Source organism: Stegostoma tigrinum, chromosome 13, assembly GCF_030684315.1.
Source record: "Stegostoma tigrinum isolate sSteTig4 chromosome 13, sSteTig4.hap1, whole genome shotgun sequence".
NCBI classification, from domain to species: Eukaryota; Metazoa; Chordata; class Chondrichthyes; order Orectolobiformes; family Stegostomatidae; genus Stegostoma; species Stegostoma tigrinum.
In genome coordinates, this window is record NC_081366.1 from 79,243,333 (window position 1) to 79,260,811 (window position 17,479).

The following is a 17,479-nucleotide window of genomic DNA, read 5'->3' on the forward strand; positions in this document are numbered from 1 at the left end:
GTTTACCTTTGTTACTTATTTTCCCTGTTAACTGTGACTCCCCTTTTGTTTTTTAAAATCATTTGTCCTCGTGCATTGCAGCTAATCTTTGTAACCTTTTATGTCATTTAATCTAATGCTGCTCTTAAGCTACTTTAGTAAACTGTAATAGATCTTTATTGCCAATTTTTATCATTCTATGGAATTTTAAAAATATTTATTCAAACGTATTTTGGGTTTAAAGGAGCCTCTGACTTTGTCAAGTCCAGTTGACTTTGTCAAACTCCTCAGATTTTGTATTCAAAATTAATAGGTAATTCCATTGTAATATGATTACTGTTTCCCAGCGGATCACTTACTATGACCAACTAATTTAAACCAAAAGAACTGCAGAACTGTGAATCAGATGCAAAAACAGAAGTTGCAGGAAAAGCTCAGCAGGTCTGGCAGCATCTGAAGAAAAAGTTAATGTTTTGGTCTGGTGACCCTTCTCAGAACAGTTTTGAGGAAGGGTCACCAGACTTGAAACAGTAACTCTGATTTCTCTTAACAGATGTTGCCAGACCTGTTGAGCTTTTCCAGCAACTTCTGTTTTTATAACCTTTTTACATGCTGATGTACTGGTTCTGCTGCAAACAGAAATTTTTTTTTACGTATATTGGTTTTTCTCCCTTTTTAGACATTTTGTACCCAGAGTTTTCCAGATTTTTTTTTTGGCAATTTGTTACTGTTATAAAGTAAATTATCAACCTTCAATGCATTTTTAAAAATTTTGTTCTGTCCAGATTTAGTCTGAACTAGTTGTTTAGTCTTGGAAGTTATTTTGTTTTATTGCTAATTTTTTTTGTTTTAAAAACATATTAGGAATGTTTTTAATAGAGATTGATCACGAACTAAACATTGAACTGGTGGAGATGTCATTGAAATGATGGCTTTTAAGTTGTGCCTTGATTGTCCCTTTCTTGTACTGAAGATTTCAATGCTGGATCATTGTTCGCTTCCTTTCCATTCAACCCTGCTGTGGGTTATCTGTTTACAAAACCTAGAACATTGATTATTGAGGGCCAATTTTTGGGATGAGCTTGCAATATGATTGCCTGCTTTCAAAGCATCATAAGATTGCCTGGCTGATACTCAGTTCATTTGGTTTGTATTGACTGTAAAAGAGGTCTCTGAAAGTCCACACTCTTGCATTTTTTCAGTTTTGTTTTTTTTCTTTTTAAGATTTGATGGCAATGGTCAAAGCACCCAATTTATCTTTTGTGCAGTCTGTCAATGGAGGCATATTTCCAATAAATGTGAGTCTTATGCTGCACTATTGAAATGACAAAGCTTCCTAGTTTTGTTGGATTAAGTTGACCGTTTTGCCATGTGGTGTCTAATAAAGCTGTCCCTTGTCCTATTGTTCACTACTTCTTTTGCATATACCAACCTTTTCCTAGCTGCATTCACTCCAGAAGAAGGGTCTCTAGTTTCCCTCTCCGCAGATGCTGTCAGATCTGAGTTTTCCAACTGTGTCTTTTTGTTTGAATGTTTGTGGACTGTTTTGATTAGTCAGATGGAGAAACCTAATGGATTTACTTAGGGCACAGAGTTTAGTGCATGTGGTAACAAGTGTCGCATGGAGTGCTGCGGTACATGTGCAATGGCTGAGGTAATACAGTTTGGTCAAGAACCAAGGAAAGGAAGATCGTGAGTAAAAACAGTTAGCGTGAGGGGCAGGAGGGGCAAAGAGAATGTGTGAAAGTGGTGCATAAGATAATGGAATTTGAGTAGGGTGAAATGACTGCCCCTTTAGGTGGCATGGTGGCTCAGTGGTTAACACTGCTCTTCACTGCGCCAGAGACCTGTGTTTGATTCCACCCTCTGGTGACTGTGTGTCTAGAGTTTGCATGTTCTCCCTACGATTGCAAGGGTTCCACTGGTTTCCTCCCACAGTCCAATTATGTGCAGGCTAGGTGGATTGGCCATGCTGAATTGTTCCATACTGTTCAGGGATGTGTAGATTAGATGGGTTACAGAGAAAGGGTGGTGGCGTGCTGGGTCTGGATGCACTGCTCTGAGGGTTTCTGTGGGCTTGTTTGGCCAAAGGGCTTGTTTCCACACTGTAGGGATTCTGAGATAATTCTACTCTACAATTCAACTTGTCATTCAAAAACTATTCTTTGTACAAAAATTATTCATGATTACTGAGTGAAAAAGTTCTAGAAAACCAATTGGGTGACTAGAGAATAAATCAGCATTATTCAATTAACAAAGATGCTGACTACCATCCAGAGGTTCTACACGCTGTAACTTGTATATGCCATAGCTCGAAGCAGTCGGATTGTTTTTATGAAATGCAGTTCTAAGCAAGGACTTAGAAATAGCTTTTGTGCCTCTGTGATGCTGATTGGCCTGCTGTGTTCATCCAGCTTCACACTTTGTTATCTTGCATTCTCCAGCATCTGCAGTTCCCATTATCACTTTGTGCACAAATCTTTTTCGTGACATGTTACCTTCACTGATGGATCAGGAAAGTTGTTTCTTCAACTTTGGCAAAAATACTTTCCAATTAGATTTGCATATTTTATAACAAATTCGTCAAGGCCATGGTTGCTTTGCTGGGACCTGTGTATATGCAGACATCTTTTTTAAGTAGTTCTTTTCCAAAATTCAGAAGCCCTGATTCTGATCATTTCTTTGTCAAAAGGATGAATAGAAATTTTGTATTTAAAGAAGTGTAGTTGGCATAAAAATATTGATTTGACAATTTGTGGGTTTGCCAGTCCCAGACAATGATTTTGTACGGTAAAACATATGAACTTGATTTTTCCAATGCATTTCACAGTCAATGAAGTACTTTCAACTGGCTGTTGGATAAAGTCCTACAAGGTTGTTCTTGTTAGATGCATGATGGTTGTTTAACCTGAGAGTCATCACTCCTCTGAGTGGAAAAGTTGAAGAGGAGAGTCCTTCATGGTAACGTTAGGCAGTGTGGTAATTGAACCCATATTGTTAGCATCATTGCATCACAAACCAATCATCCAGCTAATTGAACTGACCAACTCTTAAAGTACAAAACTTAAGCAGTGCTGAACAATAAATCAACATTACTGAAACAAAACATGATGCTGGAGTTTTTTGACTTGCTTCCTTCCAAGACACATGCAAGAAGGTCAAATTTCAAACAAGCACAACAACCCTGTTCCTCCACAGGTTAAATTTGGTCAGCAAGTTTTTAAATTTTAGCATTCATACTTTCTTCCCCCCCGCCCTTTTAGGAGTGCAGAGCAAACCACTTCAATGACGTGTCTTTCTCTTTCTGCAATAATTTTTCCAATTTAGGGAAATGTGGCAACAATTTTCACAGCAATGTCCCTCGGCAGAAGCAAAATAGGTGACTAGCAGAGATAATGGGAACTGCAGATGCTGGAGAATTCCAAGATAATAAAATGTGAGGCTGGATGAACACAGCAGGCCAAGCAGCATCTCAGGAGCACACAAGCTGACGTTTCGGGCCTAGACCCTTCATCAGAGAGGGGGATGGGGAGAGGGAACTGGAATAAATAGGGAGAGAGGGGGGAGGCGGACTGAAGATGGAGAGAAAACAATATAGGTAGAGAGGAGAGTATAGGTAGGGAGGGGATAGGTCAGTCCAGGGAAGACGGACAGGTCAAGGAGGCGGGATGAGGTGGTAGGTAGGAAATGGAGGTGCGGCTGAGATGGGAGGAAGGGATGGGTGAGAGGAAGAACAGGTTAGGGAAGCAGAGACAGGCTGGGCTGGTTTTGGGATGCAGTGGGGGGAGGGGACGATGTGGGCTGGTTTTGGGATGCAGTAGGGGAAGGGGAGATTTTGAAGCTTGTGAAGTCCACGTTGATACCATTGGGCTGCAGGGTTCCCAAGCAGAATGAGTTGCCGTTCCTCCAACCTTCTGGTGGCATCATTGTGGCACTGCAGGAGGCCCATGATGGACATGTCGTCTGAGGAATGGGAGGGGGAGTTGAAATGGTTCGCGACTGGGAGGAACCCTGCAGCTCAATGATATAAATGTGGACTTCACAAGCTTCAAAATCTCCCCTTCCCCTACTGCATCCTAAAACCAGCCCAGTTCTTCCCCTCCCCCCACTGCATCACAAAACCAGCCCAACCTGTCTCTGCTTCCCTAACCTGTTCTTCCTCTCACCCATCCCTTCCACCTCAAGCCGCACCTCTATTTCCTACCTACCCCCTCATCCCGCCTCCTTGACCTGTCTGTCTTCCCTGGACTGACCTATCCCCTCCCTACCTCCACACCTTTACTCTCCTCTCTACCTATCTTCTTTTCTCTCCATCTTCGGTCCACCTCCCCCTCTGCCCCTATTTATTCCAGTTCCCTCTCCCAATCCCCCTCTCTGATGAATAGTTTAGGCCCGAAATGTCAGCTTTTGTGCTTCTGAGATGCTGCTTGGCCTGCTGTGTTCATCCAGCTCCGCACTTTGTTGTCTTGGATTCTCCAGCATCTGCAGTTCCCATTATCGCTGGAAGAGGTAAATTTTGATTCACTTTTCTATTCTTGTATGGGTGTGGGTATTGTTAGCAAGCCCAGCATTTGTTGTACATTTCTAGTTGCACTTGAACTGTTTGTGCTGTCTGCTCCCTGAAATGGCCCTGAGGCAACCAGTTGGGAGTCATCCATATCGTGGGTCTGGAGTCACATCTTAGCCCGAGCAGGTAAGAACAACAGACTCGTTTCCCTAAAGGACAACTGAGGGCATACACTCAAGTTCTGTGTAGTTTGTAGATGTTTGGCTCACACTAATCAACCCTGCAACACTGATACATTCAAGACCAAGTTATACAGATTGTTGAACTACAGAGACGTCCGTGGTTGCTGGTTGGGTGTGGTGGGGAAATGAGAGTCACGAGATGAGAGGAGTCAGAAAAGCAGAATTAAATCCATGATTTTATTGAATGGCAAAGTAAGTTTGAGGGGCCAAATGGTCTCCTATTTCTGGTTATCTTTCAAAGTCTTCTAAATAGCTATTTCACGTGCACTGTCCTTTAACATTTTTAAAGGCTTATAGATTTGACTGTCCTATAACCTATTACTTTTTCTTCTCTTAGAATATCTCGAGGACAAGATGGATCGTTCCTGTGAATATGAATTGTCAGGCAGTGTTTTGCCGTTTGCTAATCTGCAGCAGTTCCCAAATTCTTTGGGTTTTGATGTTTCTGAAATTAATGATCGAAGTTGCAGGCCAGGACAGAATATTTGTGAACAAGAATGTTGTAATCTGCAGGACAGAAGTGCTATTCAATTGTCTACTGACTCAAAGGATGGTGCACCATCTGCATTTAATGGACATGTTTCAGCACCGCCCTATATTCCGTTGCGCCGACTTCAAGATCTGGCTTCTATGATTCCTACAAGGTTTTCTGAGACCTCAGAGACAAAACAGTGGCCTGAATCACCTGAGGGCTCTCCTATCCGGGATTGTTGTGCAATTGATGAAGGCAGACGCACTCCTCCAGTATCTGATTCTACCCAAAATGGTTCTCCAGAGCTAAAGTTAAAGATAACTAAGTTGGTTATGAATGGAAAGATGATGTTTGAATCATCCATCTGTAATGAGGTGGAAACAGAGGATGCAAAGGATTCTCAAGATCATTCGTCTATCATCAAAGAGGTTGAAATACCAGTATCGCATAGAGCAAAAAGAATGAGAAAGAAAAACATTAAATACAGTCCCTCCCATGAATCTGAACAGAAAGTGGACAAGATATCCTTTTATCCACCACCTGTTCCAGTGGACGGAAGGAAGACCGTGAGTTTTGCTTGCATGCAGAGTCTGACTTTGATATAAATATTGAGAAATTAATGAATGTGGTATACATTTATAAGGGCTGCTTTTAGCAATCTCAATCAAACATTGCTTAATGCCGGTCCACGAATTGCATTCACCCTGTTGGACAGCTGTGTGGCAATTCATGTAACTTAGGGATTGAATAGGAAATTTGAGCTCTGTAAATATGCAAGGGAGTTCCTTCCGAGAAGTTGTAGTTTTTAAGTTTTTATTTGTTGAGTGACCATATGTAGAGTAAGTAATAATCAATGGCTTAACGGACATGAAATATAAGAAATCCCAAAGCATTTCACTGAGGTATTATGGAGGGGAGAAAGTGATACTGCACTGCAAAAGATACTTGTTCAGAAATCAAAAAATCTGAAATGCAGAGACTTGAATGAAATGTGGCAAAATACAGCAGAAATGAATAGATTTTTCTGTTAATCAATGAGTTCTGACAGGTTTTGGCTCCCATCTGAAGCAGATGGGACGTCAGCCAATAGTATAGACGCTACCACAGTGTCACAGTCCCCTTAGCACAAAGATGTTAAGATGCAATTTCAGATTTTAAGGCCAAGCCAACTGCAGACATGGCCATTAGTGGTGGAATAAAATTAAAGATGCTCAAGAAACCGATTTCCTAATGAGAAAAGCCTGTGGCTGGAGCATGTTGTATAGAAGGGGAGAGGTGAGGCCATGGAGAGGCTTGAAAGCAAGAATGAGAGTTTCAAAAATCTATATATTGCTTGAGGGAATGAGATATGAGGAGTGAAGGACACTTGTTCCAGAGTTTTGGAATGGCCTCTAGTTTAAGCAAGATTGAATGAATGTTATTTACTGTCATAAGTATATTGGAATTGTCTAAAGACGACAAAGAACACAGAACAATATAACACAACAAAAGGGCCTTTGGCTGTTCAAACCCCGTGCCAGCATATTTTGCTCTTCCACATTGAAACAGTCTTCACTTACAGGACCCATATCCCACTACTCCCTACCTAATAATGTATTTGTCCAAATGTTTCTTGACTGCTGCAGTTGTCTGCTTCCACCACCACCACCTGGCAATGCTTTCCTGGTATTTGCTGTCCTTTGTGTGGTAAACCTTGCCTTGCACATCTTTCTCTTTCTTTCTTTTTCTTTTTTAATTAGGGACCCCCCCCCCCCCCCCCACCACCACCACCCAGCAGCCCCACTGCATCTTGAACCAGTGTCCACTGAAAAAAAATAAAAATCCAGTCTGTTCAACCTATCTTCATAGCTGAAATTCCCCACACCAGGCAGCTAAACCTTTATGAACACTGTCCAACAATCTGCTTCCTTCTGGTAGTGTAGTGACCAAAGCTTGAATGAGCTTGAGTCAGCAAATGAGCAGAGAAGAATGAAGTTGAACAATGCTATAGAAATGAAAAATAAAGATGGTCTCGGTGCCTGTGCAATCATGTCAAGATTAGGATTAAATGTGATGTCAAAGTTGCAAATGGACTGGTATAATCTTGGACTTGCTGGGCAGAGGAATGGAGTTGAAACTATTTGGAGTGGGATTGAAATATGTCTTCAGTCTTGTGAATATTTAGTGCACATTTCTGCGCATTCGGAACTGGAGTTTAGAAAGTATTTGGTAATGTAGCAATGATGGTGTTGAGAGGTGGGTCAAAAGGTGTATATAGATTCCTTGCAGTGTGGAAGCAAGCCATTCAACCCATCACGTACGCCAAACCTCAAAGAGCAACCCACCCAGACCTGCCACGTACCCTGTCCCCATAACCCTGTATTTCCCATGGCTAACCCACCTAGCCTGCACATCGCTGGATGTTATGGGCAATTTACTGTGCCAGTCCACTTAACCTGCACAACTTTGGACTATGGGAAGAATCCCACACAGACCCTGGAAGAATGTGCAAACTTGACATATAAGTCACCCAAGGCTGAAATTGAACTCAGGTCCCTGGCTCTGTGAGGCAGTAGTACTAGCCACTGTGCTGCCCTTTAGAGGTGGGCCATTCCAAGAGGTACTATGTATAAGATTAATACTTAAGAATTGAACAGGTGAGAGTAGCAGTACCTAATGTTTGTTCATTTGTGGGATATGCATACCAGTGGTTAACACAGCATATAATGCTCCACAAGCTATTGAAGCAGAAATGAGCCATTCAGTCCATCAAGTCTGATCTGTCATTCAACAAGATCATGGCTGATCTGAGAGTGCTCAACTTTACTACATTCCCCATTATCCTTGATTCCCTTACTGATTTACAAATCTACCTCCATCTTGAATATACTTTAATGACTGAGCCTTGACAGTGCTGCCTCTGGCAAAGAATTCTTCCTCAAGATAAATGACGACGACTTTCTTAACTAGTTGAGCCCCTAATGTGAGATTATGATCCCCTGGTCCTAAACTGTTCCATGAAGAGTAGCAACCTCTTAGGGGGCAGGTTAGCTGCTAAGAATCTTGAATGTTTCAATAAGATTACTTGACAGTTCCAAAATACTCTCTTCAAGACTATCTCTCCAAGACTATCTCTCCATACCTAGGAACAACTTGGTGAACTTTCTCTGGACTGTCTCCATTACCAGTATATCTTTATTCTCCAAAACTGTTTGTAGTGTTACAGTTGTCTAATTAGTACAATTATTTTTACAATTAGTATAATTAAGGAGAGGTCCCCATTTTAATGCTCTGTTCTCTTGGAAATAAAGGCTAATGTTTCATTTGCCTTCCCTAGTACCTGTTGGACTTGACGCGTAAGCTTTGAGATTTATGCATGAGGACTCCTAAACCTCTTGTGTTACGGTCTTCTGCAGTCTTTCTCCATTTAAATAATATTCAGCTCCTTGCTGTTTCTTTTTTTGGGCCAAAGTGCATGACCCCATGATTTCCTACATCATATTGCATCTGCAGAGTTTTGGCTCACTTGCTTAACCTGTCTATAACGTCAGCTTTTGTGCTCCTGAGATAATGCTTTGCCTGCTGTGTTCATCCAGCTCCACGCTTTGTTATCTTGGATTGTCCAGCATCTGCAGTTCCCATTATCTCTGATCACAATTTTAACCTCACTGCGAAGCCTCTTCCAGGGATGCCTAACCTGAAGAAGTTACCCTCCTCCCTCCGGACCAACCTCAGGGAATCCTTCTCCCACTGACCTATACTCTCCTCTCCACCTATCTTCTTTTCTCCATCTTCGGTCCGCCTCTTCTGTCTCTCCTCCCCTCTTCTCCCCCCCCCCCCCCATTTATTCCAGAACCCTCTCCCCATTCTCTCTCTCTCTCTCTCTCTCTCTCTCTCTCTCTCTCTCTCTCTCTCTCTCTCTCTCTCTCTCACACCCCCCCCCCCCCGAAACGTCAGCTTTTGTGCTGCTTGGCCTGCTGTGTTCATCCAGCTTCACACTTTGTTATCTTATATCCCTATGTAGTCTGTCATCCTTGCCACTTCTGATTTTGTCATCTGGAAGCCTTGTGATAGTACATACGCTTTCATCCTATTTATTAACATATATCAAAATCAAAATTGTGGTCCTTGTGGCACTCTGTTAGTTACAAGTTTGCCAGTGTCAAAATGCTCCTCTTATCTCAACTGTCCTCTATTAGTTAGCTAACATTTGTCCAAGCTAATATGCCATCTGTAATTCCATTGGCACTTATTAAGTAGCCTAATGTATGTTAATTTGTCAAACACCTTCTGGAAATCTAAATAGGTTTCATCCATTGCTTCCTCTTAATCTACCTTGCATGTTACCACCTCTAAATTTGTCGGGCATGATTCTGTGCAGCTTCGTGGAGTCACACTGAATCTGATAAAAGGCTAGAATCTATTATACAGAATGCAACAGCAAAGAATTTAAAATACATAATTTAATCAATGACTGGTATTACCTAGACTGACCTAGAGTAACATATATTTTTCTTAAACTTACCCTTTTTTTCAGAATAAAGCTGTTACATTGGTAGTCCCCAATACTCCAGTACCTTTTTTGCAAAATATTTATTTCTCTCTCCCTCCACCACCCCCCCCCCCCCCCCCCCCCCCCCCCCCCCGCCGCCGCCTCTTTCCTAGTGTTTTTTTTTTGGAATGTGATTAGTGACTACTGACCAGAAGCCCAATACAGTTTGTTTATTCGTCCTCTGCCATTTACTGGTCTCCTTTTAATGCTCGCTCGTCTACTGTGGAGGAAGTAGTGGTAAGCTGCCTTCTTGATTCACTGCCATCCTTGGGTTGTGGGTACAACCACAGTGCTGTTGGGGAGCTTCAGGATTTTGATCCAGTAACAGCCAAGAAATAACAATGTAGTTCCAAGTTACGATGGTGCATATCTTGGAGAGGAATTTGTAGGAGAGTTGGGCTGCCAAGCGGCAACTAACACATGCTCCATCACATAAGAGAATCTGTCTACGGCTCCTTGACATTCAGTGGTGTTACCATCACTGAGTCCACCCTATCAACATCCTGGGGGCTTCCCGTTGACCAGGATGATGGTATATTGTGTTAATGTGGCAGACGGAGATGAAAAGGACAGCAAGGGAAACGGCCTTTGTCACAGTTGAACAAAAATAATGTTTATAATGGAGCTACTTTGGAACTGTGATAGGTTTGGAAACCTGATTGAAAAGATTTAACAAGCATTGCGAGTTTTGAGAAGATTTGTAGCTCAGGTTGAGGTTCAGGATGCGAGTTTGCTCGCTGAGCTGGAAGATTAGTTTTCAGACGTTTCGTCACCATGGTGACGAAACGTCTGAAAACTAACCTTCCAGCTCAGCGAGCAAACTCGCATCCATTTAACAAGCATGCTTAGATGGGCAAGATCGGGGGATGATACCACATTCGAGGACTTTGGAGAGGAATGCAAGATTGGAGATGAGGAAATAATTTGCAGAAATGGCAGATTTGAAGGGGTTTTTTTTTGGAAGACGGTAAACCATTTACAATATTGACTAATGTGGCAATTACTTTGGTTGTGAGCCAGAAGGAGACAAATGTTTCTGTGGTATAGCAAAGGACAGTAAACTGATCAACTTGAATGGAAATATCATGAAAGATTAGAAAATCAGACTTGAGTTGAACCTAGCCATGTAGTCAGTTTTGCCCAAACCAGAAATAAAAACACTGTTGGAGAACTTCAAGTCTGGCAGCATCTGTGGACAGAAAGCAAAGCTAATGTTTTGAGTCTAGTGACACTACTTCAGAATCGTACTTCTGAAGAAGTGTCACTGACTGGTATGTTACCTTTTGCGTTCCATCCACAGATGCTGCCAGACTTGCTGAATTTCTTCAACAATTCCTATTTTTGTTTCCGATCTTCATCTGCAGTTTTTTTATTTTTGTTGTCCAAATCAGTATTTTCTTGATGTTGAAAGGCGTTTAGAAATTTTTAACAAATATGAAAAGGACTGGGGTATTCAGCAGATCAGACATGTTTCATTTTGTGAAGAAAAATACTTTACATTTCAGGGTGATCTTTCATTAGAATGCATTTGGATAAATTTTGAGACCATTTTAAGATCTAGATTTTCTTGCATCAAAGAAAAAAGCACATTAGGGGCAGGTTTTACTCCAGTTTCCAGCACTACAAAAACCTGCTTTCCAGAGTAGTCCAGAAGTTTGGAAGCCTGAAATTAGGAAAAAAATCCAATTGCTGATCCTTCCCCAGATCTTCACCAAACCCCTACAAGGTAGGAGTATGTCAAAACGTTTTAGCTTGATTTACTTGTTAAAATGCAACCAATGCTGGAATCAGTGCACCTTGAAACAATAAAAGTAAATTCTTCTGGACAAAAAGGGAAGAGAGTGGTAAAAGATATCCATTTTGAGGTGCTATGACAGAGCCATGAGACACAGGAGCAGAAATTTTGGCCCATTTGAGTCTGCTCTGCCATTCAATCATGACTGATAAGTTCCTCAACCCCATTCTGCTGCTTCCCACCCCCCCCCCACCCAGAATCCTTGATTCTCCTTGACAATCAAGACTTGCCTATCCCAGTCTTAAATGTACTCAATGACATGGCCTCCACTGCTTTCTGTGACAGCGAATTCCAAAGATTCACTACTCTCTGGCTGAAGAAGTTTTCTCTTTCTAGAGATAAAAGGGAGACCTTTTAGAATGAAAGCTATGCCCTGGGGCCGTAAATTCTCCTGTTAGTGAAAATATCCTCCCAATGTTGATGAGGGTCGAGCTGTGGATGTGGTGTATATGGACTTCAGTAAGGCATTTGATAAGGTTCCCCATGGTAGGCTCATTGAGAAGGTCAGGAGGAATGGGATACAGGGGAACTTAGCTGCTTGGATACAGAATTGGCTGGCCAACAGAAGACAGCGAGTGGTAGTAGAAGGAAAATATTCTGCCTGGAAGTCAGTGGTGAGTGGAGTTCCACAGGGCTCTGTCCTTGGGCCTCTACTGTTTGTAATTTTTATTAATGACTTGGACGAGGGAATTGAAGGATGGGTCAGCAAGTTTGCAGACGACACAAAGGTCGGAGGTGTCGTTGACAGTGTAGAGGGCTGTTGTAGGCTGCAGCGGGACATTGACAGGATGCAGAGATGGGCTGAGAGGTGGCAGATGGAGTTCAACCTGGATAAATGCGAGGTGATGCATTTTGGAAGGTCGAATTTGAAAGCTGAGTACAGGATTAAGGATAGGATTCTTGGCAGCGTGGAGGAACAGAGGGATCTTGGTGTGCAGATACACAGATCCCTTAAAATGGCCACCCAAGTGGACAGGGTTGTTAAGAAAGCATATGGTGTTTTGGCTTTCATTAACAGGGGGATTGAGTTTAAGAGTTGTGAGATCTTGTTGCAGCTCTATAAAACTTTGGTTAGACCGCACTTGGAATACTGCGTCCAGTTCTGGGCGCCCTATTATAGGAAAGATGTGGACGCTTTGGAGAGGGTTCAGAGGAGGTTTACCAGGATGCTGCTTGGACTGGAGGGCTTATCTTATGAAGAGAGGTTGACTGAGCTCGGTCTCTTTTCATTGGAGAAAAGGAGGAGGAGAGGGGACCTAATTGAGGTATACAGGATAATGAGAGGCATAGATAGAGTTGATAGCCAGAGACTATTTCCCAGGGCAGAAATGGCTAGCACGAGGGGTCATAGTTTTAAGCTGGTTGGTGGAAAGTATAGAGGGGATGTCAGAGGCAGGTTCTTTACGCAGAGAGTTGTGAGAGCATGGAATGCATTGCCAGCAGCAGTTGTGGAAGCAAGGTCATTGGGGTCATTTAAGAGACTGCTGGACATGTATATGGTCACAGAAATTTGAGGGTGCTTACATGAGGATCAATGGTTGGCACAACATTGTGGGCTGAAGGGCCTGTTCTGTGCTGTACTGTTCTATGTTCTATGTTTAATGTCCATTCTATCCAGACCTTTCAGCATTCTGTAAGTTTGAATTAGATTCCCTCTTATTCTTCCAAACTGCATTGAGTATAGACCCCTTAAATGTTCCTCCTATATTAAGCCTTTCATTCCTAGGATCATTCTCGTGAACCTCCTGGACCTATTCCAGGGCCAGTACATTCTTCCTGAGATATGGGACCTAAAATTGCTCATTATTCTAACTGTGGTCTAACCAGAGCCTTTTAACTTCTCAGAAGTGCGTTCCTGCTTTTATACTCTAGTTTTTGCAAAATAAATGCCAATACTGTATTTGTTTTCCTAACTACTGACTCAGCCTACAAGTTAATATTAAGAAAATCCTGGACTAGGGCTCCCAAGTCTCTCTCTTTTTGCATTTCTTCAGATTCTGAATTTTCTCCCCATTTAGCAAATAGTCTGTCTCTATTCTTACTACCAAAGTCCATGATGTCTCATTTTCTCACGTTTGTATTCCATCTGCCACTTCTTTGCCCCTTCTCCTATCCTGTCTAAATCCTTCTGCAGTCTCCCTCCCTCCTCAATACTACCTTTCATTCCACCTATCTTTGTACCATCTGCAAACCTAGCCAGAATGCCTTCAGTGCCCTCATTTAGATCATTAATGTATGAAGTGAAAAGTTGTGGTCCCAACATTTGACCCTCTGGGAACACCAGTAGTCACGGTTTGCCATCCCAAGAAGGGCCGTTTTTATCTCCACTCTGTTTTCTGCCAGGCAGCTCATCATCTATCCATGCTGGTGCCTTGCATGTAACACCATGTGTCCTTATCTTACTCAGGAGCCCCCTTTTGGGCACCTTGTCAAAGGCCTTGTGGACGTCCAACTAGGTATCATCCTATGGCCATCCTTTGTCTAACCTCCCTGTTACCTCAAAGAAATCTAACATTTGTCAGGCATGACCTCCCCTCGATGGAGTCATGCTGACTTTGCCATATTTTACCAAGAACTTCCACGGATTCCAAAATCTCATCCTTCACAGCGGACTCGGATCTTACCGGTGACTGTGGTCAGACTAATCGGCCTGTACTGCCATCCCCCGCTCCCCAACATTAGTGATTCCTGGAAGATGTCCAAGTTTCTTCAGCTATCTCCTTCAGAACTCTGGGGTGTTGTGCATTTGGTCCAGGCCCATTTATCTACCTTCAGATCTTTGTTTTTCTAATAACTGACCAGGAACAATCTTGAAACAAAATACAAGTGAAATAACTTTTTAGATTCAAGCAGAGGTGAATGTTTAAGTACTTTTAGTAATGAAATAAATTGAGTAAAGTGTTTAAAAATGAAGGACATTGTGTGTTGGACAGTATGCCATGTTAAAAATTTTACATAAATACACCTTGTTAGTGGATGAGTGTTTTGCTTGCTCTTTTTTTCAAATAAAAAAGGGGGTGAAATATGAAGTATGACCATGCTGAACAAGGTCAGTATGGCTAAAGCAGACTGCCGTCTGACTCTGTAGTTTGCTTATCATGATCCAATATGGAATCTGATATTTTGGCTTGATCTGGACTCTGAAGAAGGTATTGTCCTAACCCTCTTGCCCCTATTTATTTCCTGTAACATGCTCTTAAATATTGATATTGACTCTGCCTTAATCAGTAACAGTGCATTTGACAAAAAGTCCTGTTTTTTTAACCACCTCAATATCTTGAATACATCAACGTGCAGTAGCTCTGAATAGTGGGAGGCAGAAGAGAAGCTGACTTCGCAAGAAGCAGTCAGCAACCTTTAACCTGAAAATTTTAACAAGAAAAATTGCTTAAAATAAAAAAAATTGATGCAACAAGATGAAAGTTGGCATTTTTAAACAAAATGCTAGGCAAATTTACAAATGTCTCAGGATGCCCAACTTTGTAAGCATAATGAAATATGGGTACTGAGCTTCTGCAGCAATAGAAAAATACAACAAATTTTGTACTAACTCTAACTCTAGTATTGTATTGTAAATGCATCTTCTGTTAGATGAGACAAAGTTGAGGCCCTGTTCTCTTCCCCCACCTCAAGTGAAGGTGATATTTTATTGATTCTATATTGGCTATACACAACTCATGATTGAATGACGGGCAGTGCTACAATGTCCTCTTTTCCCAGTGAATCTTTGACAGAGAAGTTTTAGGTGGCTGATTTTTCTTTGCATTGGTAGCATGCTGGACATTTGACTGAATCATTTTGCAGAAACAGCATGTGAAAGATGTATTAGCAGGAAGAAGACTACATTTTCAATCTACAAAACATTTGGTACATTGAGGTTATGAAAGATACCATAGAGATGAATGTCAACTGTATTTATTAATGACTTTTTAAAAATCACTTTGTGGGATGTGGCTGTTAGTGACTGATCCTAATTGTACAGATGACAGTTCAGATTCAACCACATTGCAGTCCTCTTGGAGCCATATAAAGGCTGATTCCCAGCTAAGAATGGGAGATTTCCTTTCCCTAAAGGACATTATTGAACCACATGGGGTTCAAATGGCAAAAATGTTGTAAACTATGAAGATGGAAATTCAGAATTACATAACACTATTGATTTAGGTTAAGTGAAAGGCCAGAAGTTGACAGATGGATTTCAAAATAAATGACAGAGGTCAACCACTTTGGACCTAAAAAGGACAATGTTGTATTTTGTGACTGGTGAAAATTTGGAAGCTGGTGCTTGGGGACTTCAGAAAGTCACGAGCAGGTTCACAAAGTAATCAAAACGCCTATGATTAGCGGCTAGAAAACAGAATCCTGGGGAGTAAAAGTCATGCTTTTTAGCCATTCAAAGGCTTTGTTATATCATACCCTCAAGTGTTGACAGCAGTTCTGGACACTGCCTTAGAAGGAATACATGAACCTTGTTAGTATTGCAACATAGACTTAGAATGATATCTGTATTCTAAGGATTAATTTGTATGAAATTAATCCAAAAGCTTGGCAGTGATGATCTGGTTGATAGGGTACATCAAAATATTTCAGCCATACCTTCTGTGTCGGCGTACATTGGAAACACACTTCCACATGCCAGTTTGGAGACTATTGGACATCTTTGTTCCACTATCTGCAAATTGTTTTAAATCAGTTAATTTTCATTATGAAGTGTGTAGGTGTTTTTGGAGCCAAGTGTGAGGATATGGAATAGTTGCAGATCAACCCTAATCCACTGATTGGCAGAATAAGAGCTTCATGGCTTCTTATTGCTCCTTTAGTATAGCCTTGTGTTTGTTTCATCCCTCTTTACTGCTGTTTACCCTTAATCATTTACATTGGCATTTTCGTTTCTGTTTTGTTTTCTATTTGGTTGTTTATTTTTCTTTCTGGGTTTAGTACTCAGTTCTGTGTATCAGTTCTTTTTTAAATCCTGTTTTTGTTTGATTTTGTTTTTGTCAGTTCCAGTACTTTGGAATGCTTGGCATGGTTAGACACCCTGTAACAACTGCCAGCCTTCAGAGCATCCAGTTACTTGATCTGACAGCTGTGCATATTTTGCTTTCCGTCAAAATCATCTGATTCCTTCTTGAAAGCCACAGTTGAATCTGTCGTCTTCACATTCATGGGCAGTGTATTCAAGTTCCTAATTGTTTGTTTGTTGCTTCTTCAAAAAAACTTTTCATGTCACTGCTTTTTCTGCCATTACTTTTAAATCAATATCTTCTGGTTTTCAGTCCTTTCACCAATGTGAATTTTTTCCCACTATCTACTCTATTCAAGTCCTTCGTGATTCACTAAACCTCTGAATGATGGAAAATCATTTAAGGGGCATTGAGTAAATGTATGGTTAGAGAAAATCATGCAGCACAATAAATACCACATGCAGTGCTTCAAAACCTTCTCCAACAAAGGTCTCGTACTTTGAGAAGGTGTACCTTTTTACTCCTGTTATAAACAGCACAAATGTGATTACCGTACTCGCGTGCTTACTTTTAACCCATTCTCAACATAGAACATAAAACATTACAGCACAGTACAGGCCCTTCGGCCCTCTATGTTGTGCCGACCTGTCATACCGATCTCAAGCCCATCTAACCTACACTATTCCATGTACGTCCATATGCTTATTCAATGACGACTGAAATGTACCTAAAGTTGGCGAATCTACTACCGTTGCAGGCAAAGCGTTCCATTCCCTTACTACTGTCTGAGTAAAGAAACTACCTCTGACATCTGTCCTATATCTTTCACCCCTCAATTTAAAGCTATGCCCCCTTGTGCTCGCCGTCACCATCCTAGGAAAAAGGCTCTCCCTATCCACCCTATCTAACCCTCTCTGATTATTTTAAATGTTTCAATTCAGTCACCTCTCAACCACCTTCTCTCTAACGAAAACAGCCTCAAGTCCCTC

General features: G+C 41.5%; 1 protein-coding gene across 1 annotated transcript in view; it reads left to right on the forward strand.

Moving 5' to 3' along the window:
- Positions 1-17,479, forward strand: part of LOC125458162 (uncharacterized) — a 166,763-nt gene that overhangs the window by 19,536 nt on the left and 129,748 nt on the right. Inside the window, exon 2 of the mRNA XM_059650811.1 lies at positions 5,066-5,766. Within this exon, the coding sequence (XP_059506794.1) occupies positions 5,083-5,766 (684 nt within the window). The 5' untranslated portion in view covers positions 5,066-5,082. The remainder of the gene's footprint in view (positions 1-5,065; positions 5,767-17,479) is intronic.